The sequence below is a fragment of the Macaca mulatta genome, chromosome 18 (genome assembly GCF_049350105.2).
Source record: "Macaca mulatta isolate MMU2019108-1 chromosome 18, T2T-MMU8v2.0, whole genome shotgun sequence".
In the NCBI taxonomy this organism is placed as follows: domain Eukaryota; kingdom Metazoa; phylum Chordata; class Mammalia; order Primates; family Cercopithecidae; genus Macaca; species Macaca mulatta.
The window spans coordinates 21,827,017-21,852,085 of NC_133423.1; the positions used below are offsets into that span (position 1 = coordinate 21,827,017).

General features: G+C 43.6%; 1 protein-coding gene across 4 annotated transcripts; it reads right to left on the reverse strand.

Annotated features, from left to right (window-relative positions):
• Window positions 1-771: 771 nt before the first annotated feature.
• On the reverse strand, window positions 772-19,776 carry SEC11C (SEC11 homolog C, signal peptidase complex subunit). 4 transcript variants are annotated; one of them, XM_001086489.5, is made up of 6 exons: window positions 19,625-19,776; window positions 10,321-10,430; window positions 6,898-7,047; window positions 3,802-3,921; window positions 1,965-2,022; window positions 772-972 (listed from the first exon to the last, which is right to left on the reverse strand). In XM_001086489.5, exons 1-6 carry the CDS (start codon window positions 19,709-19,711, stop codon window positions 919-921), a joined length of 579 nt encoding a protein of 192 aa, XP_001086489.3. In that variant the 5' UTR covers window positions 19,712-19,776; the 3' UTR covers window positions 772-918. The 4 variants fall into 4 exon arrangements, with proteins under 4 accessions (XP_001086489.3, XP_028693635.1, XP_077830799.1 ...); XM_028837802.2 differs by having other exon boundaries at window positions 19,609-19,776; XM_077974673.1 differs by lacking the exon at window positions 19,625-19,776 and adding an exon at window positions 13,665-13,744.
• Window positions 19,777-25,069: the final 5,293 nt, after the last annotated feature.

Here is a 25,069-nt window from a genome sequence, read left to right on the forward strand (position 1 = left end):
TGACTTCCATCTGAAAAGCAGTGTCGTCTGTCACCCTCTATCTGCTTAACATGCTTTATCTTTCTTCATAGCAATGACCAGTACCTGAAATCATAGGCTCATGTGTTATCTGTTCCTCCTGCTCCAGTGTGGGCTCCGTCAGGGCAGAGACTTTGTACCTCCAGCACATCAGACAGTGGCTGGGTAAAAGCGCTTGATAAATACTTGCAAGAGGGTCTACTTTCTCTGCAGGACTATACAGCGTGCAAATATCTAATTTAGTGGTGGATATCCCTGGTAAGCGGAAAGGGAAGTCTGAGGAAAGAGACCTTTTGTAGTTTTTGCAATTTTCAACTTTTACCCTTCTGGAGTTTTTGCAGTTTTTCAAAAGAGTATGCACCATTTTAAATAATTTATTAAACACTTCTCAAATAATTTAACAAACTATCTCAAGATATATCATACCACAAAACAAAGCAGATTACATCCCTTCCTTCTAAAAGATGTTGGCTTTCTTAGTTTCTCAGATTATACTTTAATAAGAAACTATGTCCTTTTAAGGGCCTCTTTGTTTACCCCCAGAAATGTCATTATATATTAAGAATTTTACTTTTGAAACTCAGACATTACAACTATACATGTGGACCATGCCTTGCCCCACTAGCAGGCCAGGCCCTAAACAGCCTGCCTTGTTATTGAAGTGGTGCAGACCCTCACACTCAGTGTAGAGCTTCCCACAATTGGCAGAGAGATTGAGCAGATTCAAATCAGATTCCACAAAAGAAAACCATCTTTACTGGTGAATCTTTTATTTGGACAAGACAAAAACATCTCCACACTGTTCCCTTTTATACAGAAAATGGAACATCTCAAATATATTAGTTTTTCTCTTTTTCAACAGAATTCATTTCAATCTGGTCCCAGGAACTGCTTCTCATTTTAGGATTCACGTTTTAGTAACACATATGCACCCATTATAGCCAAAAGAGCATACTGGAAAGAAAACACAATGGAAAATCACTGTGAGGTCTACAAAGAAACTTGGTCTGTAAATGTATTCAGATGAAGTCCGTTAAATACTGGGCTGAGGACAGAATCAAAAGATTACCTCTTCCCCCCATGCCTTGTTCTCTAAATGAGCTGTTCAATGCCACATTATGATCAAAAACCTAAAAATATACTGATGGACTGAAGATCAGACAAAGAACAAACACAGCAAATGCAGTGCTTACTCCTACGCAGGTTTCCCATTGTTTGTCAAGTGATTTTTTAAAAAAATACTTAGATACATGCCTGTAATCCCAGCACTTTGGGAGGCTAAGGCGGGCAGATCAGCTGAGGTCAGGAGTTCGAGACCAGGCTGGCCAACATGGTGAAACCCTGTCTCTACTAAAAATACAAAAATGAGCTGGGCGTGGTGGTGCACACCTGTAATCCCAGCCACTAGGGAGGCTGAGGAAGGAGAATCACTTGAACCTGGGAGGCGGAGGTTGCGGTGAGCCGAAATTGTGCCACTGCACTCTAGCCTGGGTGACAGAGCCAGATTCCGTCCAAAAAAAAAAAATATATATATATATATACATACACACACACACACACACTTACATATATATGATATATACACACACATATATACACATACATATTGAGAGAGAGAGAGATACCATTTTTGTTGAAGTTGAGAGGTAAGCATTACTAGTTTATGGGACTACTTTTGTGTGTGTGTGAAAATTTCCATAATAAAAAGCAGCAATTAGATAAATGCCATTTTAGAACATGAACACACAGGGGGAAAGTAGCTATTTTAAATAATTAATTTAAATGTTGCTACTTTAAATGACTACATTAATATGTGGTTAACTATAGATATTCTGCAGGCCTATTAATGGCAACATGTTTTAAGAAGACTGCCTCTTTACAGTTGCACAAGTAAAAGCTCCAATATTTAACTAAGTAAACAAATATAGACACACATAAATTCCTACCTTGAATTTTGGATAGTCATTCATTATTATGGTGACCATACCAACATATGGTAAAAACCTAAATTGTGGGATAAAAAGCAAGAGATATAAAAATTGTTTATAACATGATGATGGCAACATCTGAAAATACTATAAATCAGTCTTAGGAAATGAATCGTACGTGGGAATGCCACTGACCGGGGCTGTAAGGATGTATTCAGCCCTGTCTCAAACAGCTTTATTAGTAAGGAGCATCAGCACTGGCAGCCAGGACAAGTTTTCTAAGTAGGCACTTGAGTTGAGATAGTGATGCTGGTTGTCTTCACTTGCTACAATTAAAATAGTTAAGCCGCTTATACAAAAAGAATAGGCAACTTTCACAAATCTAGTTTTTATTTAGAAGAGAAGATTCAGATAGCCTATATAAAAACTGCTGTTAGATAAAGCTTTCAAAGCACATGAGTAATGAGTTTGTAATGCAAATAATTATTTTGATTTCCCAGTGCTTGTCAGATATAACAAATAAATGTATTGGGTAGCAAATACAAATGTGAATAGCATAACTTATACTCATATATGATTATGAGCCCAGAGAGAGGAGGTTCAGGGCATAAACCAGCCAATGATTACGCTGACAAAATTAACAGCAATATGTAATCAGATGGACCCAGGTCTCAATCACCTCTGCTCGTGGGAGACAAGCTAACACACCCATAGTACCTTCCAGTCTTTTATACATCAGTAGCTCCATCCTCTCTCTTATCCAAAGTCTTTCACCAGAGTGTCTAGAAAGACAGGATGGACTAACTGGAAGCCCTCCCGGTCCCCCCGGAGATATTCAAGTGAAAATGCAACAAAGAAAAATGGTTAAAGGAGTAGGAAGAAGCCGTAAGCCACAATCTGACTGATAACGCTAAATCTTACAAAATGGTAGCCAGTCTCTCCAGCCTTAAAAAGCTAGTGAGATTTAGGTAAGATAAAAAAAAAAACATTTCTGCATCTGTTCAACATAAAACGGGTTGCCGAGAGGGGAAGAATTCCCTTTTTTGGTTTTTAATGAGGACACATTCTCTGTTATGTCAATCAGAAGCAGAACTCATTGCTGGACAACTATACAAAGATGAATACTAAAAGATGTATCACAGAAATGTTTCTAGTTACGAAAAATACGAAATAATCTAAGTGTCCACCAAAAGGGGATTGGTTAAATAAATTTGTATTCGCAATAAAACAGCTTGTAGCCACTTAAAAAGATATAGATGTAGATTTGACACGAAAAGCTATTTCCAACTTCCTGCTGGGTGAAAAACAATCAAATTCTAAGTAAAATTATATATATGTATAACACACATCTGTACCAGCCCAGAGAGTATCTACAGCATTCCCTGAAATGTTAAACAGTGGTTATCTCTGGGAGACTTTCTTGTAATGGTTATTTAAAATCCACAAATAACTAATCTCTCAGGATTTATTTTTATTCATTTTTTAAGAACAATTTTTTAAAAATTTTTATTAATAGAGATGGGGTATCCCTATGTTACCCAGGCTGGTCTTGAACTCCTGGGCTCAAGTGATCCTCCTGCCTTGGCCTCCCAAAGGTGCTGGGATTACAGGTGTGAGCCACTGCGCCTGGCTGGATTTATTTTTAAATAGATTTGAACCCATCATACAGGTAACTGGGCTCCGTTTTAGATTTTAGGTCTTTAGGAATTTATAAGTTGTATTTGTCTTCACAGGATAAACTAGAACTGCTTAGAACTCTCCTGATTTGTAATTAACGATTCAGCCTATCGATTTAATATCTTCATTTCTAAGTGTTTTCCATAGCCTTCTATATAACTTAAAGGTGAATTCTCACCCTCTTGCTCTTCCCACCACGTCCTTCTTTTCCAGCCAGTTCTGGCCTTCTTTGTACAAGCCTCTATCGTCAACTTCATTATTATCTCCTTTAGTCAGAAATTTGATGTCTCCGTTATCTCTGGAAAGCAAAATAATGTCCTCTCAAAAATTATTTTCAGCACAGCGTCATTTACAAAAATATTAGTTTACCCAAGAGTTTACTGTCAGACAGGAGCATTTAGAAAAACAGTCAAAGATAACCTGACCTTTTTTAAATCTAAGATGACTGCTTAAGACAACCATTCAACTGAAGCACAAATCTAATGACCATTTTGTAGACTTCAATTCCAAAACATTCAAGTAACCGTGACAACAAAAAGCATGACCAAGCACAAGGGCAACAATTTGCTTCCAGCACAGCACACAATGAAGAATTCCATCTCACCACATGGCTTCTGGGAATGACGAATATACTAGGACCTAATATTTTTTTAACCTGTAAACAAGTGTATTCGTGTCATTCATCAGTAGGTAAAATCATGTGAATCACCACTGTGCAATTCTTTCAAGTCCAGATTCGTAATACACAAAAACACTGCTGACAAAGAGCTTTTCCAGGCTCACTTCATTCACTTCAAGTCAGAACAGGTCAGAAGTCAGGACATGAAGGTGGTTTAACAACCTGTGCTGGACTTGAACTGTTTTCATTCTTAGACCTCATGGAACAATTCGGTTTTTTGTTTGTGTGTGTGTTCGTCTGAGATGGAGTCTTGCTCTGTCACCCAGGCTGGAGTGCCATGTGCGATCTCAGCTCACTGCAACCTCTGCCTCCCAGGTTCAAGCGATTCTCCTGCCGCAGTCTCTGAGCAGCTGGAATTACAGGTGTGAGCCACCACACCGAGGTAACTTTTGCACTTTTAGTAGAGGTGGGGTTTTGCCATGTTGGCCAGGCTGATCTAGAACTCCTGACCTCAAGTGATCCACCCGCCTCGGCCTCCCAAAGTGCTGGGATTACAGGCATAAGCCACCGTGCCCAGCCTCATAGACCAATTTGTTAACATGGATGATATTCCTCTTCACTCTAGATATAAACTTAATCCTAGATCACACAGATTTGAGCACAAGGTAATTTAAATGCAACTGTGCTCTAGGCTGTCCTCAGATTTCCTTTTCCTTGCCAAATGCACAATTTGTTACTGCATTACTTCCTTCACCACTGACCATGGTAGCATAAAGTAGAATTTGCAGGGAAACAAGAATCACAAATGGCATAACACCAGTGTGTTAAAGAGACATGTGGGACCCATTTTAAGCATTCTAAACTGGTGCTCAGATAGCCTTGACTCTAGAAACATAATATTGTAGTATTATGGAGCTGTAAAGAGGGTCTTCTTTCAATAAGAGAGACGAAAAAAGAATGCACTATTATAATGTGATAAAATGCCAAAAACCCCCAAAGATTTGAAACCATATTAAAAAGAGCAAGCTGATTTGCAGACACGGTTATAAAGGAAATCAGGATAAAAATCCTGACAGTGTCTCATAATTCATGCAAATTAGAGCAAATAATCATTTCCTCAACTTGGAACAATGGATCATCTTTAGAAATTAATTGTAAGTCAGTGCAAGTACTGTCACATCATGATTGAGGATGCTTCTTCCTCAGGAATCTAACAGGTAGGCATCAAGTAACCGTTAGCACAGGACCAGCGTATCAGCACAGGATGAAACTGGATTGTTCTCATGTGTAGAGTAATGTGAAGTGAATAAGTATCCATATCTGTGGGGTACACTTGTGAAGAAGCAGAAAATGGGCCAGGCGCGGTTACTCACGCCCATAATCCCAGCAATGTGGGAGGCTGAGACGGGTGGATCACCTGAGGTCAGGAGTTTGAGACCAGCCTGGCCAGCATGGCGAAAACCCATCTCTACTAAAAATACAAAAATTAGTCAGGTGTGGTGGCACGTGCCTGTAATTCCAGCTACTTGAGAGGCTAAGGGAGAACTGCCTGAACCCAGGAGGCAGAGGTTGCAGTGAGCTGAGATCACGCCATTGCACTCCAGCCAAGGAGACAAGAACGAGGCTCTGTCTCAAAAAAAAAAAAAAAAAAAAATTAGCCAGGCATGATGGTGTATGCTTGTAGTCCCAGGTACTCAGGAGGCTGGGGCAGCAGAGTCGCTTGAACCCGGGAGGCGGAAGTTGCAGTGAGCGGAGATCACACCATTGTACTCCAGCCTAGGCGACAGAGTGAGACTCCATCTCAAAAAAAGAAGCAGTGAATGGAATGGGAATCTAATACCAGATATGTACAAGGAGTTACTTCTCTCTCTCAAACTCACACACACATACAGAGTGAGAAATGCTCCATTATTTAAAAACATACCTTGGCATACCTGAATTTAATTCTGACTCATACAGATAAAAATCCATACTACGCTGCATAAAGGTAAATGAATAACCAAGTATATATGAAATGTAACACTTTTACTAATCATGTGAAGTACTCTCTCATGGGAACTTTATATATTTGAGCAAGAAGCAAATGTTTCCGGTTCCAGAAAAGGATCTTAATAAGTAAGTCATGGCTGGTATTAACAGCAAGGCTGTTTGGGGAGTGGGGGATGTGGCAATGGAAAATTAATGCAGAATATGCAACGACCAAATCATGAGATGAGTTGGAAAAGGAATTTTTATCCATCCAGGACTAATATTACTGCTGAAAATGCCACTTTGGCCAAACATAGAAAAAACAGCTAGTTTTTTTGCATTTCAGAAAATAATTTTCATATCAAAACTGTTTGATTTTCTTTGAACTCCTTCAAATAACTACCATGTCATAATATATCACACCTTACATTTGTGCAGCAATTTAAGTTTCTGAATTGCTTTAGTAAACATTAGTTCACTCAATTCTCATAATCACTCTGTGAGTTACTGTGGGTTTAACTACCACAACTCTCATCCTACAGAAAGAGTTACGCAGTCGGTCCAAAGTCACCCAGTGAGAAAATGGCAGAACTCACGACATCATCCTGTGCTTTTACTAGTTTCTAATTAGCCACGAATCTACCAAAAATTTACAAAACAAAATCAAAAAGAAATAAGCCTCTTTACTTTTCATGAACTTTGATTACTCTGTGAACTATTGGAATGTCTCGTCCTTCAACTTTAAAAACAACTATTTCACCAGCTCTGATTGGGTCTTCCCGGAAATTTGTGAGGAACAGGAGGTCTCCTCTGTGAAAGGCCGGCTCCATACTGCCACTAGAAAGAAGCACAAAGTCAGTATCAGCATTACCCTGTGTCCAAAAGGCGATCAGAATAAACATGTCAGAGGTGAAACTCAATAGTCAAGTAGGTCTCAGGAGCTATAAAACAAGCCACTGCGGCTTCCTTCTGACTGCTCAAGGTAGTAACATGTGCGAAAGGAAATGACTTCTACTGACATTAACGTGTCATGAGCACTGGCAGGACCCTCTGCAGTTCGTATCAGGTAGAAAAGCAAGCAGGATTAATGGCAACTCTGAAGTAAAAGCTACCAATTTTTAGCTTTCAAAAAAGTCCTGCATCTACAAATACAGTAGCGTTTTCCTCCAGAACTGCAGACTTACAGCTAATCATCTAGGGCAATCCTTTCATTTAGAGCAGATCCCCAGCACTTAGGATACTGCAATCCTTACTTAAGAAATGAGGCACACACCGGCCGGGCGCGGTGGCTCAAGCCTGTAATCCCAGCACTTTGGGAGGCCGAGACGGGCGGATCATGAGGTCAGGAGATCGAGACCATCCTGGCTAACACAGTGAAACCCCGTCTCTACTAAAAAATACAAAAAACTAGCCGGGCGAGGTGGCGGGCGCCTGTAGCCCCAGCTACTCGGGAGGCTGAGGCAGGAGAATGGCGTGAACCCGGGAGACGGAGCTTGCAGTGAGCCGAGATCCGGCCACTGCACTCCAGCCTGGGCGACAGAGCGAGACTCCGTCTCCAGAAAAAAAAAAAAAAAAAAAGAAATGAGGCACACATGAAAGCACTTGGGGAGCACAACCCACCCTGATGCCAAACTGAGGCTGGGACAAAACGGGAACCCAAGTCCTTCGCCTCCTGCAGCAGCAGGAGAATATGGTGGAGAATTCCACCATATTCTACAAAAGTCCAATTCTAACAAATATGGACTGAGTTATTGTGGAAGTCAATAAATAATTCCACATGATACCAATTTAAACCTGTGCCAAAATCTTTGGTGGATGCAAAGTAAATTGCAATATGCTGGAAGCTAAAATTTGAAAAGTTCATTTTTTTAAATATATATATATAATGTAAATATATACACACACACACGTATGTGTGTGCTAATTCTTTGCTTTAATACGTGAGAGAATAAGACCTAGAAATACAGCTTGACAGGGGGCTGTGCAACCAAGGACGAGTAACGGCTGCTGAGCAGGAAGAACCTGAGGAGAATGAACCACTGAAGCTCCGTGGAGCTCTAGCGGAAACAAAGAAAACCATGGCTCCCAACAAGAGTTCGAGAAGCTTGCCCTCCTTCCCTCCAGCCTGGCCCACCTCGAACATCTCAGCAGGTGCAGAAGGTGGCAAGGAGAAATGCAGCCTGTCAAACCAGTGCCACTAAGTATGGTCATGGATGAAGCATTCAAAATCAGCCAATCTGAATGACAGGGGAAAGGGGCTAGAAATACAACTGACTTAAGAGAAAACATCACAGTCAACAAATTTGAGTTTGTTCTGTCCCCCAATATGAAATTCTATTTTGTCTTCTTCTGAAAATAAAACATCGTTGTTTCAGGGTTAAAAAAAAAAAAGCTAAAATGCTTAAGATAATTTCTTCATCTGAGGCTTCATCTTTACTCCTTCGACAAAATTCCTGAAGATACAGTGGGAAGATGTTGATAGAAAAGTAACAGTGTAAGAGAACTGCAGCTAGGAAAAGATCCCTGCACAGACGACAGAGGCCATAGGTGTCCTGAAGTTGGACATCAAGGGTCACTATCATGTCCTATCAGGAGAGCAGTTCTCTTCAATGTTTCACTAATATCAATGTCTGCTTGCTTTCCTCATGGGCCAGATTCCCCCAAAAACTACACATCCCTTAGGGATGTCATTGGTTTATGCTGACAAACCAAATTGCTTTAACATTACAAAGGATGCTTTAAAAAAAAAAAAAAAAAAAAAAGTCCCTAAGTGCAGCAATTTCACACTAGCTCCTGTGTGGAAGTGTGTCTGTGACATCTGAGGAGGGCCAGGAAATCTCAGATCTAGTGTTGGCTCTGCCAAAAGTTACTGGGAGATGCTTGAGGCCTGGCCTCATTGGGCCTCAGGTTCCTTGTCTGTTAAAGGAGAGAGTCCATCTAAATTTGAGGTTTTAACTTCCTTCTTCTTTAAAAAAAAAAAAAAAAAAAAAAAAAAAAAAGCCTTAAAATCCTTCCTTCAAATGAAATCTTACCAGGAAGTGTAACCACATAAAACACACAAGCATGGAACTGTTACACGTGAAGCAAGGCTAAGGTTTCCTGAATCCATGAGTGTACCTCCCTTCTCCCCACTCCTAATCCACCCACCCCAACGCCAGGGACCTCCCTAAAGCACAGTGTGAACACGAGTGGGTCGGAGGTCCCACAGCTCTGCTGTGAGCTAGGCTGGCCTCTTCTAAATTCACGGAAACTCCATCTCTAGAAGTGTGCCCCTTGGCCAACCACATGAGGGCGGCCTGGTGGGGCGTGGATCATGGCTATGACCCCACAAGGTGGTGGCAAGGCCCGGTGGAGGGAAAGGGCACTGGTATGGGAGCTAAGAGCCCTATGTTCTGGCCTCGGCTCCTGCACTGGTAAGCTGTGACTCTGCCCAAGTTACTGCCACAGCCCACCACGCCACCTTGAAAACAACAGATCTGATGACCTAAGACACACCAGACAGACGGCATCTTGAAGCACCTACCAGCTCCCAAACACGGCCATTTGATTTCAAACTGATGTTAAGTTTTTCCCCTTGGATGGCTTTATGGCTGTGTGAAGTTAACTCTAGTGGTAACTTTTCTAAAATAAACATGCTGTACTTTTATAAGCATCATAGTCTCAAGAAGATAGTAGCCATCAATACACCAGTAGTACTGAAGAAGCTTGAAAAAAATACTAGACACAATGCTACGCACTGGGGATACGGACGCCCTGCCTGTTTGGTACAAAGAAAATGAAGTAACATTTTTAGTTATGTTTAAAAATCAATTTGTATAGAAATAATGCATGAATACCATATTATTAAATTGTCATTTGACATGGATTAGGTGCACAAGCACCAACATGGTTAAAGCTCTAAAATGTCTACTAAGAAAGATAAGATTTTTCAAAAGCCAGAAAAAAAGAAACATTCTCAAAATAGGTATCAATAAAGACTAATAATTTATCCAATTAAAATCTTGAATTTCAGCTGTCATACAGGTTTTCACTTAAGGCTGCTCCGCTCCTCAGACCCAGGGCAGCCTTGTGATGGAGGCTGGAGGCTGGAGGCCAGCCTGGGGGACCTACCTCAGCACCACCACGATGGGGCTCTCGCTGCCGGTGAGCACGATCAAGCCTTTCCATATCATGAGTGCAGAAGACACAATCATGGCGAAGTTTAAAACCTGGTAATAGAGCTGGAATGAAAAAGAGGAACCACAGTGAAAACCAGTGGCAGAAGACCCGCCACCCTGAAGCTGGAGATGCACTCATCAAACTTTTCCAAAGACACGGTTTTAGGACAGGAAACTAACACAAGGGACAAAATTCTGCACTATTTCAACTTTTGTCCCTGGAAAGAGCCTGGCAAATATCTCTCCTTAAGTGAGAGAGAGGGGAGGAAAAAAGAGCAATCTGTGAGGCCTGTCTTGTTAAAGCCCCAAGGAGGCCCTCATTACCTCTTCAGGATTTCCCAGCACCTTAGACCCTAGAGGGTTGCGCTACTCAAGGCCTGCCACCAGAGCCTCCCGATGAAGACCATTCCCAGACATAGTGCAGCATGCTGAGCACAGGTCTCACCCAGATCCGCACACTGTGGATTCACCTACAACTACCTTTAGCCTCAAACGGAAGCTTCCGATTCCTATAGTGCTTGGCAATGAGGTCATCCTGCATCTAAAAATGACATTTTAAAACCAGTGAACAGAAATGCTAAACATCTTAATGTTTAAATTTTTCATAAATGTTTTAAAAGGTAAATAACAAATATGTGGTTAGGGGCCGGGCACAGTGGCTCACGCCTGTAATCCCAGCACTTTGGGAGGCTGAGGCAGGTAGATCACGAGGTCAGGAGATCGAGACCATTCTGGCTAACACAGTGAAACCCCGTTTCTACTAAAAAATACAAAAAAAATTTAGCTGGGCGTAGCGGCGGGCGCCTGTGGTCTCAGCTACTTGGGAGGAGGCTGAGGCAGGAGAATGGCGTGAACCCGGGAGGTGGAGCTTGCAGTGAGCCGAGATCGCACCACTGCACTCCAGCCTGGGCGACAGAGCGAGACTCCGTTACAAAAAAAAAAAAAAAAAAAGAGTACAGGTGGGCAGGTCACACGAGTTAACGCATAAGCACTAGTTACATCAGCTCTGAGAAGGAGGTAGAAGCCCACCCACTCTACCTCAGACCACTGCGTTTAGACCCACTGGGCTTGCCTCGCTCCTTGCAGCATGGCACAAGCTGAAGCACAGGCTCTTCCTTGCTGACAGCTGCCTGCTGCACCTGCCAACTCCTGGTGACTAAAGGAGAAAACAACACCTGCCCATGTGCCAACACCCTGTCGGGCTGGAGCTGACCTGTCAGCCCAAACATCCGCCTTCCTTCCAGGCGCAACAGGGACTAACGCTGCTGTGGCTAGGACCACTCAAAATCAAAGCCCCTCATGGCATCGCCAGCACCGCCCACCAGGGAGGCTCCTTACTTTGGTACCTGCCTCAATCTTCCTCTCCACAACCCCTGCAGTTGTTGGGGTGATCTGCAGAGCCAGGTGGGTGGTCCATCAACACTGTGCTATCTTAATTCCTGGGCCCCCATCCACATCTCCAAAGATCTCCCCTCCACTGGGGCCACCCACTCTCAGCAACACACCCCGGAACCAAAATGGCTCTATCCCCACGTGGGTCTATCCCCACTGGTTCAATGACCCCCCTTCCACCGGGCCGCAGGTGCCTATTCTCCTGGCACCTGTGCTCACCTCTGTTTATACCTGAGGACCCATGTTCTGTCAGGTCCTTCACCCCTCACTTCTGTTTTTCTACCCTCAGCATGTAGTGTGCACAGTCACTTATAGGGTGGGAGCCACAACCCTACCAGGCCTGGCAGCCCCTCCTCCAGAGATTTCCGTTCCCCTCTCCAGGCAATGAACTCCCAGACCTCTGCTGAGGAAGGTGAGGCCTCTGGGTGGAAGACAGGAGAGCGGGGGGTCTCACTGCTTCTATGCCTTTCTACCCAATCAAATTTATTTCAGCCCTATCTCCCCTTCGCCTTCAGTTCTGGGGACACCAATTCCTGGGTCTCAGGACTCTCTCTGCCTCACAAACCTGAAGAGCCACAGCCTCCCCCAGTGCCGCTCAGATCCTGGCTTTCTCTGGCTGTGCCAGTTCCCATTCTTCCATCTGTTTTCCAGCTTCTAGTATTTGGCTGATCTTGTTTCCTTTCCTGGACATATCCTGGAGTAACTGATAACTTCTAAAACCTCCTTGCTATTAATATAGTTTTAGCGTTTTGGAGGCAGTGATGTTAGACAAGTTAGATCCCACCTTAGCTCCCTACCAGCTTTCCAGAACATCCTTTTGAATTGAGTTTGGAGTGAGGACCTGGATCACGTGGCTCTGGGCAACATCATTTTCCTCAACTATCCAAATTCAATTTTAACTGAGCTGGAATGTGGTGGTATGAACTCTTTTTGAGCATTGAGTACAATTTAAAATACAGTTTTAAACACAGTTTAAATACAGTTTAAAATACACAAGGCCGGCCAGGCGCGGTGGCTCAAGCCTGTAATCCCAGCACTTTGGGAAGCTGAGACGGGCGGATCACGAGGTCAGGATATCAAGACCACCCTGGCTAACACGGTGAAACCCCGTCTCTACTAAAAGATACCAAAAAAATTAGCCGGGCGAGGTGGCGGGCACCTGTAGTACCAGCTACTTGGGAGGCTGAGGCAGGAGAATGGTGTAAACCCGGGAGGCAGAGCTTGCAATGAGCTGAGATCTGGCCACTGCACTCCAGTCTGGGCGACAGAGCGAGACTCCATCTCCAAAAAAAAAATAAATAAAAAAAAAATACACAAGGCCTGGAAAAGTCAGGCTGAAAGACACTCAGGAAGTTCAAATAGAGACTTCCCAGGTGGTTCTACGTGGTTCTGACTTCTGGGTATATGGACCGTTCTTTACAGCGGCAGCGTGCAAGCATCAGTGTGCACTAGGATCAGCTGGCGATGCCTGAGGACTGCACTTCAGACACATTCCCAGGCGACACGAAAGCTGCTGGCGTGGGAATCACAGCTGAGAACCACTGCTCTATACCATTGGTTCTCAACCTTGGCTGCACCTTAGAATCATCGGGGAAGCCCTGGAAAGTCCATCCCAGACCAGCTGGATCACTGGGAGGGGTGGGGTGATTCTGAGGTGCAGTGAAAGTTGAATCATGGCTCTATACCTCCTCCTCCCATCAGCTAAAGACTCTCCCATTGCAAACCCTTCCTCCACCTCACATCCTCCTCCAGCTTTCACACTCTCTCTTCTCCTTCACAGCTCTTCTCAAAACAGTGTCTACCCCAAGTTGCTCCCCTTCTTCACCATCTATATTCAGTCCTCAACCTACATAATCAGTCACATGCTCACTAAATGCAAAGGATAACTGTCAGCCCTCACCTTACCTGACCTTCCAGCAGCTCTCAATACACACGATCATTTCTTCAAACCCTTGGCCCCTGCCTTCCACGATGGCATGCCATCCACTTCTGACCACTTTCTTGTCTTCCTGCCAGTTGCTCCTCCTCCACCTGAACCACCTCCTCTACCTGAATGCTGGCATGGGTCCCGTCATGCTAACTACTCCCAATTCAGAGACTTCCAACTGCCTACCTGACGTTTCCACTCAGATGTCTTTAAAGATACCTCCTGCTCAACATGTCAAAATTAAACTTACCTTTTCCAAAAGCTTTCAGTGCTAGTGATCCTTCTCTCAGTAAATGACATTATTATTGCCCTGTTATTTGGGGCCACCCCGTACCCATTCATTCTATACATTCTGGCTTTCCAAACATGTCTGGAGTTTGTACAGTTCTCTCTATTCCCACTGCCGCCACTCTCATATCACCAACGGGGCCCATCAGGCTGCTGTGACAGCCTCATGACAGGTCTCCTAATGCCCGTGCACACCTCTTCCGATCCATTCTCTGTGCTACAATCAGGGCAGTCATGCGCCACTTTATGACAGACACATTCTGAAAAAATGCGTTGTTAGATGATTTTATTGTTGTTTGAACATCATAGAGAGTACTTATACAAACCCAGATGGTGTCGCTTACTACACCCCTAAGCTATACGGTGTAGCCTATTGCTCCTAGGCTAGAAACCTGTACAGCTTGCTACTAGATTGAATACTACAGGCGACTGTAACACACTGCTAAGTATTTGTGTAACTAAGCATAGAAAAGGCAGAGTAAAAATATGGTATAATTTTATGAGACCACCATCGTGTATGTGGTCCATCATTGACAGAAACATCATTATATGGTGCTTGACTGTACTGGTTTTCAAATGCACATCTGGTCACCTGGTCATGTCTATGCCCTGCCTAAAGCCCTTTGATTGTATCCCACTACTCTGAGGATGAAGACTAAACTACAATATGGCCTCTAATGCCCTGTCTGATATATCCCCCCAGCCCCACTTCAGCTGCTGAAGCTCGCCTCACCCCAGCTGCACTGGTGGTACTGTCCATGCTTCCACCTCACATGCTTCTTTCCACCCCAGGGCCTTCACCCAGAAGGCTCCCTCCCTGGACCCCTCAGTTTACCAACACTCACCTTTACATCCACCATTAAATGCCAGTGCCCAACAGAACCCTGCCCTGACTGGCTAGACCAGAAATCAGCAAACTTTTTGTGTAAAGGGTAAGACAGTAAATATTTTATGTTTACGGGTCACATAGTCTCATTGAAACTACTCAGCCCTGCCAATGTAGCGGGAAGGCAGCCATAGACAATATGTAAAAGAAAGAGCATGGCTGTGTGCCAATCAAACTTTACAAAAACAGGTGGTGCAGTGGGGTTTGCCAACCTCCACTCTGGCCAGCCTAGGTCTTCCTATTACATATTCTCACTGCATCCTGTATTTCTTAATATCGTTCATCAGCATCATAATTAAGCATGTAATTACCTAAAGTGTCTTTTGCACTAGACCTTACATTCCACAAAAGTAGGCATCATTTCAGCCTTGCTCATAGCTGTATCCTCAAGATTCAACATGGGCTTGGCAAAAAGCTAAGTATTCAATTTGTTGAACAAATAGTGATAAAATAACCATCTTTAATGGTGAGTGCAGGTTGAGAATTATGGCCCGAAGACATTCATTACAGTCTTAATTCTAATAATGTGGAAAATGCAATAAATGAGCAACAACAGGGAAATAACTGAGTAGAAAATGGGGCCAGGTGCGGTGTAGCTCACACCTGTAATCCCAGTACTTTGAGAGGCCGAGGTGGGCAGATAATCTGAGCTCAGGAGTTCAAGACCAGCCTGGCCAACATGGTGAAACGCCAACTCTACTAAAAATGCAAAAATTAGCCCGGCATGGTGGCACATGCGCCTGTAATCCCAGCTACTCGGGAGGCTGAGGCACAAGAATCTCTTGAACCCGGGAGGCGGAGGTTGCAATGAGCCGAGATAGCACCACTGCACTCCAGCCTGGGTGACAGAGCAAGACTCTATCTCAAAAAAAAAAAAAAAAAAAGAAAAGAAAAGAAAAGAAAAAGAAAATGGCAGATTAGTCCGCTATTTAAAACAATGCATAAAGAACTTAATGGGAGTGGAGGAGAAAGTGGGTTGGGTTAGAGGAGGAAAATAAAAAGGAAGTTTAATGACACAACCAAACACAGTATGTTGAGTGAAAAATGTAAGCTGCAGTAGGAGCTCACCAAACGATAAAACAAACACAAAGAGATGCCCCAAGACTCTAAGAGAGGCTATTTTAGGATAGTGAAATTACGAGTCATTGACTTTTCTTCTTTAAACTTTTCTCTATTCTGAAAACGTATTCTGACTGATGTAAGGTAGGAAAAGCAGAGCTCAAAACTGTCTCTTGTTAATGTTAAAACTGTAACAATAGGTAATCTGATGCAATTATGAAGGATACAACTGAAAGTGAGGACATAAGTGAATTAAGATAATAGTGTATTTGGTGCAATAAATCAAAATAGGAACATAAATATAATTCAACATTAAAGTTACACCTTTTTTTTTTTTTGAGATGGAGTCTCACTCTGTTGCCCAGGCTGGGGTGCAATGGCGCGATCTCTGCTCACTGCAACCTCCGCCTCCCTGGCTCAAGCGATTCTCCTGCCTCAGCCTCCCAAGTAGCTGAGATAATAGGCGTGCGCCACCACACCCGGCTAATTTTTATATTTTTAGTAGAGACAGGGCTTCACCATGTTGGCTAGGCTGGTGTTGAACTCCTGACCTCAAATGATCCACCTGCCTCGGCCTCCCAAGGTGCTAGGATTGCAAGTGTGAGCCACTGCACTCAGCCTACACACCATTTTTTAAAGCGACTTGGCTACTGTGTCAATAGCAAATTATGAAACTATCATTATATTCCCAGGAGACTGAAAAATGAAACTGGAGTGCTAAGCAGACATTGTCAAAGTGTTGGGCTATAATACGTTAAACCATTGCTTCTTCTGGTTACATGGATTAAGTTCTTTAGTGGTCGTTTCTAAGATTTTAGTGCACCTGTCACTGGAGCAGTGTGCACTGTACCTAATATGTGGTCTTTTATCTCTCATCAAATGAAGAATATTTACCAGAAAGTTGCCATGAAACAATCAAAGTCTTTACACCATTTCACCGTAAGCTCAAAGAGCATAACGGAAAAAATCAAAAATCACAAAGCAAATATTTAAGAAAGCAACGAAGTGAGCATTTAGAAGAGATAAAAAAATTCATGTCTTCATTCAATAAATATTGAGTGTCCAACAACAACAACAACAAAACACTGCTTCTAAAGTAAAATCAGCCTTACAAGTCACGCCACGCTAAAGCAGAAGTTGTTCACTGGAATTCACATTCAAAACCCTCCCCAGCTGCTCTGCCTGACTGAAAGCACTTGATAAATCACCACTGTTCCATAATGAATTACATATCCAATTAGGAAAGCCCCAAACCATGGTTTTAAACAAAGATTGCCGTTTTTAGGCAAGTTTTCAAGCCATCTGGTTCCACCCTGATAAAAGCAAATTATAAAATCTTGCCACTTATCCAGTAAAGACCTCGTACCAAGAATATATTTTCCCGTATAATTTCCCAAGCTTGAAAAGTTCAGTAAGGGGAAGCAAAATCAATTCCTCAAAAAAGCTTCCATTGAGCAAACCATCTACCTGCTAAGGAAATGCCCAAATACACAAAAATCTAAAAATCAAACTAAGAAACCACAGATCATACTTGCAACACCTTAACTTTAAGAAATCTACTCATCAGATTCTAGGCTTAAAATCCTGGAATCCAGAAAAGTAATTTTGACTGAACTCCTGACAAGCTGACTGGGGTCTAAAAAAACCAAACCACCACCACGTTTCACGGGTGCTTTTGTTGTTGTTCACCTTTGCCTACCAACTTTGTATGCTCAGCACTTAATGCTCACGACAAGAGTGTAGAAGTAAGTCCACACTCAGTCATTGTCAACCAAAGATGAAACAGCCAACGTCTAAGAGTTTTAAGCAAACATTTCAGACCAAAGATTCTGGCTGACAGCAGCAGCACTGCCAGTAGCTGTATTTCCTCCTCTCTTCCTCACTGCAGAAACAAAGAGCCCTTGTCTTGCATGTGGGTCCTGCTTTAATAGTAAGCAGGGGCGGCAGAGAAAGAAGGTCCTGCTTTCAAGACTGGTGGAGCATGCAGGCCTGACAAGGTGTCATAAGATGCTATTTTGGAGGGAAGAAGAGGAACAACAACAACAAAAAGCAAACGGACAAAGCTTTTTTAAAAAGTACCGAGAAGCAGTAGATTTGAGCTTGCTGAATTTTAATTAGAAGACTAGCAAAACAGGCAATACAGCCAGCTACTGGCAGGCCTTATCATTGAGAGCAAAAAACACACTGATCTTTCAAAGGGCAAAGTGGTTTAGGGATCAATACACTCATCAGAGGGCCTTTTCTAACAGTCTGCAATTACAGCCATCAGTAGTCAGTACTAATTTTAGAGACATTTTAAAAACCCAGCCATTAAGTCTAAATTTTTAAACAAAGCTCTACTTCCTGTAGGGTATTCTTGTGAACAGCATCAATGCTCAGGACATTAGCAGTTACTTTTTTAAGCTGGTGATAATCTCTACTACAACTCATCTTCCAGAAACAGGAGTATATCAGCTGTGCACACCTAGACACTACCACATCCTAAACACGGTTGATGAAACAGAAATTATCATACTTTCCCACACGACTGCACTAGTCTGAAATTCTACCTGGGGGAGGGGGAGGAGAGTGAGAGGGGAAAAACACATATGCCTTAAGGAGTAGTTGTGACTTCCCATGGGCATCACCCCACATCTCAACTGATGGAGCAAATGAAACTGGATGCCCTCAAAATAATGGGGATTAATACCATTTTCAAAGACAAGCAAAATCCCTTGGTTGGAAGGTCCCATTTTTCTTAGCACAATTTATTAGTAGTAATAGTGGCATTAGTATCCACCGTGATATTTAGGCCCTGCAGGTCCCCCAAATTCTCTACCTAGAAGCTTACATAATCGTATTTTTCCTGACTGAGAAGGCTTCCTTTCCAATCCCTACTCACTCTTAACCTTATAGTGAAGAGATAAGGACCCAAAGACAGTGATGATGGCTAATAAGTGGCTAAGGAGAGAGCAAGAGGAACGTTTTCCTCTTAGGTCTTCTCACAAAGGAGAGGGAATTCAACCACCCCAGCTGCCCAAAGACCCTACACTGCCTCCTATATTCATAGTGCAGCCAGAATGATGGCATCTCAGAAGTTAGCGAAGGCTTCTGGAATCCCGCTGGGAACATGGGTTGAGTCCACAATGATTGCGCACCGCTTGTGAGCTCTCTAGGCACAGGGAGCATTATTGAGTCCAGACCCACGGTCAGAGGAAAAACAACTGCCCAGGTTGGAAAGAAACTGCTTTGGGAGGCATCGCTGGACAGCTCCCATTGTAGGAAAGTTCTTCCCTCTCGCCTGCTTTTCTGCCACTTCCACCCGCAGGCAGTCAGGCCTCTGAAGCCCCACAGAGAAATCGGTTCCCTCTTCACCGGGTGGCCCTTCAAATACGCGCAAACAGCTGTCGTTCACATAGTCAACTCTCCCACAAGCGTGGCTATGGCTTTCTCATCCACATTTGACATTCCATGGCACGGGGTTTCTATTCTCCCCTTTCCTACACCCTCCCCTAATTGTGCTCGTGTCAGGGCAAGGAAGTGCACACCCATGCCCACACGTGGGCGTAGAACCCAGGGCCTGAGAGCCCAGCGCGGGAGCTTCGGGTGGCCGCCCGGCCGCAGTCACTGGGAGCTGCCCTTCCTGGAGCCCTGCACTGGAAGCCCCAACTCCTCGCAAGCACAGCCGGTCCCGGCCTGGGCGCGCTCACCACCCGCCTCCGTCACCTGGCGCTTGTTCATCTTCCTCAGGTCCCCGAAGATGTCCAAACCGGACGCGGGGAGATGCGCCCCCACGGCGCCCGCGCGTACCATGGCGGGGTCTCTGGGGACCTAGCGGCTCGCCGGCTCTGGATGTGACAGACAGCAGCGGGGCACCTGCCGGCCCCCGCCCACCGGCCCCGCGTCCTTGCGGCCACGTGACCGGCGACTCGCTTGGGCGTCTGGGAATCGTAGTCTCGCTAGTCTTGGGCACTGGCCAGCCAGGAAGGAACCTGAAGGAAGAAAACTACCACTCCCAGAATGCCGCGGGGCGGGCACCTCGGCCAGTGAAGACCCAGGGCTCCTAGGGAGGGCAGCGACAGGGCTCCGGAGCCTTGTCCGACCCTTCGGAGGGAACATCGAGCAGCGAGTGACCCCGCATACCTCGGGGCCAACTCGGGGAAGGGACTACTCAAGAGAAGCTGAATTTCCCGACTCTGGTCAGGCGCCAAGAGGACACCTAACTCCCACTCGCAAATCACCTAGCCGTGTATCCTGGCTATTGGATGACTGCAACGAGGAAAGGTGGTGCCTCTACGCTGGGGGCGGGCTGAACCGAATCGGGGCAGGGCCTAAAGATGGACGTGAGGTGGGCGGGGCTTGGAAGAGGTTGGACTTTGATGCCAATGAATTCTGCGTTTTGAGTGGTACCACTTGAATGCAAGGAAGTATCTTTGAATGCCTTGACCACAGTTGGGTTGCAATGGATATTAATTAAAAGAATACATAACCACCTAATTTCATACACGAGAAAGCAGAGGCCCAGAAAGGTTCACTGACATGGCCAAGGTTAAGTGGAAATGAGTCTGGAATAGAACTCAAAGTTTTAAATTTAGAAGTCCTAGATCATCACAATTCTGATCCTAGATTACCTTTGGTTCATTCACTCACTCGTTTATGCATTATTTATTGTATTTATTTATCCACAAATCTTTATGGAGCACCTATCATGCACCTGGCCTTGTTCTAGGCACTTGAAAAACATCAGTGAACAAAACAAACAAAGATTCTTGCCCTCATGAAGCTTATATTCTACCGAAGACAGATATAATAGATAATTTATACAGTACCTAAAGGATGGAGGTGGTATGACAACAGGAAAAGCAGATAAGTTGAATGGGGAGGTCCAGGGGAAAGGATCAGGTTGCAATTTAAAATATACCAGAAGCTGACTTACCATGAAGCTAATGAAAGGTAAGTTTTGGGTCCCTTCAGTTTCAAAGGTGTTTTCCAAGGCGTGGGAGAAACTTAACCACAGAATGTGTAAAATTTTCAAAAACAAGATATTGCAATTGCCATTGGTCAAGAGTTCTGTTTCTTTGCATTCCAACTTCACCTCCATTACATTTCACCTGCTGTTGGAGGGACAAAGAGAATTTTGGGGATCCAGCTAAGGAGGAAACGAGTTGGAGATACATTTAGTTTGAGTTTGGTGAATGTATTTTATGTGATTCACGGTCTTTCCTGCCATCCTGGTGTAAAAAATGGCTTCTGGGAATACTGCCATCCACTGTGCCAACTCACCTGGCACCGTGGCAGGGAGAAGCACTGGAAGTGGCATCTGATATGAAAGTGTTCTGCAGCACCTGGCCTTGGAAGTATGTGGGTAGGAGAGAAAAACTAAGGTTTGAAATGTACAGATTCAGAAGCTAGTCTGTGTGAAATTCTTCCAAATATCAGATGTATAAAATTGTAAGTGGAAGACACAGTGCTTAGTACATAGGAAGATATGGTGATAGTTAACGCCGTCACTAATAATTGCTGGAACTAAGGTGGCAGCACTAAAGATTCAGAATCTGGATACATTTTGAAGAAAGAGTCTTCAGGATTTTTTGAAAGAATAAATATAGGGCATGAAAGAAGAAAAGAGATTGAAGCTGACTCCGGATTTTTAACCTACAGAACTAGAAGGGTAGAGTTCCCCTCAACTGCAATGAGGAAAGCTGTGGGTGGAACAGGTTTGTGGAAACAGAGTAAGGGTCCAAAATGTGACCAATAAACCTAGAACCCAGTGTGATATTTTCAGGTCAGAACCTTTGGCCCGGCCTCCAGGCTCCTGCTTAGGTTGAGCATTGGGTGAGAAGCAACACAGGAAGACACTGGGTAGAAGTCCCTGCATATTGTCCAGTCTTAGACTAATTTATTCACCTCCATGAACCCTTTGCTCATCCACCAAATAAAAACTGTATTTGTTACAGCCACTTTGGAAGACAGTTTGGCAATTTCTTCCAAAACTAAGCATCTTCTCACCATATGATGCAGCAATTGCACTCCTTGGTATTTACCCAAATACCAGCTTGAAAACGGATGTCCACACAAAAGCCTGTACATGGATGTTTTTAGCATCTTTATTCATAATTGTCAACACTTGGAAGTAACCAAGATGTCCTTTAGTGGATGAATGGATAAATAAACTGCAGGATATCCAGAAAATAAAATACTATTCAGTGCAAAAAAGAGATGTAATATCAAGCCATGAAAAGACAGGAGGGAAGCTTAACTGCATATTACTAAGTGAAAGAAGCCTATCTGAAATGGCTACATACTGTAAGATCCCAACTACATGGCATACTGAAAAAGGTAAGGGATGTTGTGAGAGTCAAGTGAGGTATTAATAATATGAAAAAAACAAAAAACAAAAAACCCTCCTGCCTGACTCAAAATAGACTCTCAGAACCCGTAGGAGGAATTATGGCTACCATTAATATTTTTTTTCTTAATCCAGGACATAAGTGATTAAGAGAACTAGAGTGTTAACTTCATTGTTCTGTCATTGGTGACCTCTTTCCCAATGAAGTACTCCTTCCCATGAACTCTAGAGGCAAGACTATGGAGACAGTAAAATGATTAGTGGTTACCAGGGGTAGAGGGGAGAGCATGAGACTATAATGATGAGTACATATCATTATATATTTGTCAAAACATAGACTGTACAACCCCAGAGTGAACCCTTATGTAAACTGTGGACTTTGGGTGAGAAAGATGTGTCAGTGTAGATTCACCAATTGTGACAAATGTACTACTCTGTCAGGGGAAGTTGATAGTGGAGGAGACTGTGCGTGTGTGGAGGGCAGGAGTAGATGGGTATATCTCTATACTTTCCACTCATTTTTGCTGTAAACCTAAAACTACTCCAAAAAAATAAAGCCTAAAGATTTTGGGTACAGCATACACTGCTCAGGTGATGAGTACACTAAGATCTCAGAATTCACCACTAAAGAACTCACTCACGTAAAGAACCCAAAAACCATCTGTATCCCAAAAATTATTGAAATAGAAATAAATAAATAATAAAAATAAAGTCTAGTTTTAAAAAGTTTTTTGACTGTCGGTAGCATCTGCCTTGATGGTTATGACAATCACAGGTAGGATATGTAAAAATGCTTTGTAGACTGTAAATGTTATAAACGTTAGATACAAGCATGTAGAGAATCAGCCCCTGGAAATGGAGGTATAAACCACGTTGGCCTGCACGGAGCCATTAGAGCATGGGCCCTGCAAAGATGTCTCCCCCACTTTTGTGACTGGTACACAGCAGATTTATTTCTCAGGGCTGCCGTAACAAAATGCCAAAGTCAGGTGACTTAAAACAACGGAAATTTGTTTTCTGACATTCTGGAGGTTTTGCTGAGACTTGCTTCCCCCGAATCCTCTACAGAAGGATCTTTGCTTGCTTCTTCCACATTCTGGTAGCCCTAGGCATTCCTCGGCTTCTACAGCATAACTCCAGTCTCTGCCTCCATCTTCCCATGGCTGTCTCCACTCTGTGTATGTATCTTTCCTCTTCTCTTCTAAGGTTAATGGCCATATTTGTTAGAACCCACCCTACTCTAACATGATCTCTTTGTAACTTGATTACATCTGCAATAAAAGACCCTATATCCAAATAAGGTCACAGTCACAGGTACCAGGTGTTAGGACTTGAAAATGTCTTCTTGGAGGACACAATTTGACCCATAACATGTAGTTTGTACACTGGAATAATAGCTTAGCAGAGAGGTTTAGAGCCTAAGCTCTAAGCAAAAGACAGCCTTGGGTACCAATCCAGGTTCTAAAACTTACTAGCTGTGTGGCCCTGAATAAGTTATCTCACCTTTCTTTGCCTCTTTTTACAGTGATAATGGTTACACCTACCTCACAGGAGTAGGTTATGAAGAGTCATCTCTATGTGTAAGGCACATAGAACAGTGTGTGACACATAGTGCTCATTAAATGTTAGTCGTCATCATCATCATCATCATTAATTACTACCAGTGATCAGCGCAATGATCACCACCATTCGGGTTCATAGCTGAAGTCTTTACCATCTCTCTGCATGTATTACAGACATTCTAATGGCAGGTGCAGCTTGTTCTTAGTGTAACTCACATACACCTGGTGCTTTCCTGACCAGAGAGAAGCGTCATAAACTTCCATTTTAACACTCATCAGGTCCTCTAACTACTGAGCTGTTCTCATGTTTGTTTTGCCATTGGAAAACCATGAATCCATTTGCGGTGAACCCAGAGACGGTCATCAAAAAATAGGATGTGAAGGACAGGGAGGCCACTGAAGACTACATGAAACAGACAGGCTAGCACCACTAAGATGGAAGCCAGCACCAGCCCAGGGCCCACAGCAAGGAAAGTACGCTTTTCCCTGCCCTGCATCTAGCACCGTGATGAAGCAAGGCTCATGGGACAGTGCTAGGTGGGGAATCCTTTATCAAGATGTCCATCCAGCTCTACACTGTTGCTGGGGGACGAGGAGGGAGACATTAATACCCACCCATCCCCTGGCACATAGAAGGCTGCTCTTTGGTGCCGTCTTTTCCTCCCTGAGGCTGCCCTAATAGTAACTTCAATCTGAATTTCCTGGCATGGGTGGATGGCTCTGGGATAAGTGTGCTACCCTGCAGGCCTCTTTCTCAGCTCCTGGTCTGGCCATATTCCCTCTCTTTACCTGATCTTGTTGTGACTTTATGTGCCAGCCCCTGCCCTATGCTTCTTGCAGTCATTTTCTGAGAACGTCCCCTCTCGGAGAGGGTAAGGGGTGCACCCAATGGCAAACAGCCAACCTAGGCACTGCCAAGACTTGATACCAGGTCATTGGGCTGGTGCTTTTCCACCATGAAGTTGACACAAAGCATTTCAGGGATGGATTTTTACCCCATGCCTAAACCATAGTGACAGGTGCATTGTTGATGGTGTTCTGGATGCAAATCCCAGCTCTACCATTTACTAACTGGTCACTTTAGGCGAGTGAAGTAATCTCTCTGAATGTCAGTATCTTCTGCAATAAAATGAAGCTAATGAAACTACCTAACAGAGATGTTGTGAGAGTCAAGTGAGGTAATATGTAAAAACACCTATCTGACTCAAAATAGACTCTCAGAAGCAGTAGTAAGAATTGTCATTACTATTTTTTTCTTAA

Coding starts and splice junctions, on each gene's coding strand:
- SEC11C (XM_001086489.5), bottom strand. CDS start 19,711: ATGGTACGCGCGGGCGCCGTGGGGGCGCATCTCCCCGCGTCCGGTTTG. Junction 10,431..19,624: donor GGAAGATGAACAAGCGCCAG/GTGACGGAGGCG, acceptor TTTTCATTCCAG/CTCTATTACCAGGTTTTAAA. Junction 7,048..10,320: donor CCCATCGTGGTGGTGCTGAG/GTAGGTCCCCCA, acceptor GCTTCTTTCTAG/TGGCAGTATGGAGCCGGCCT.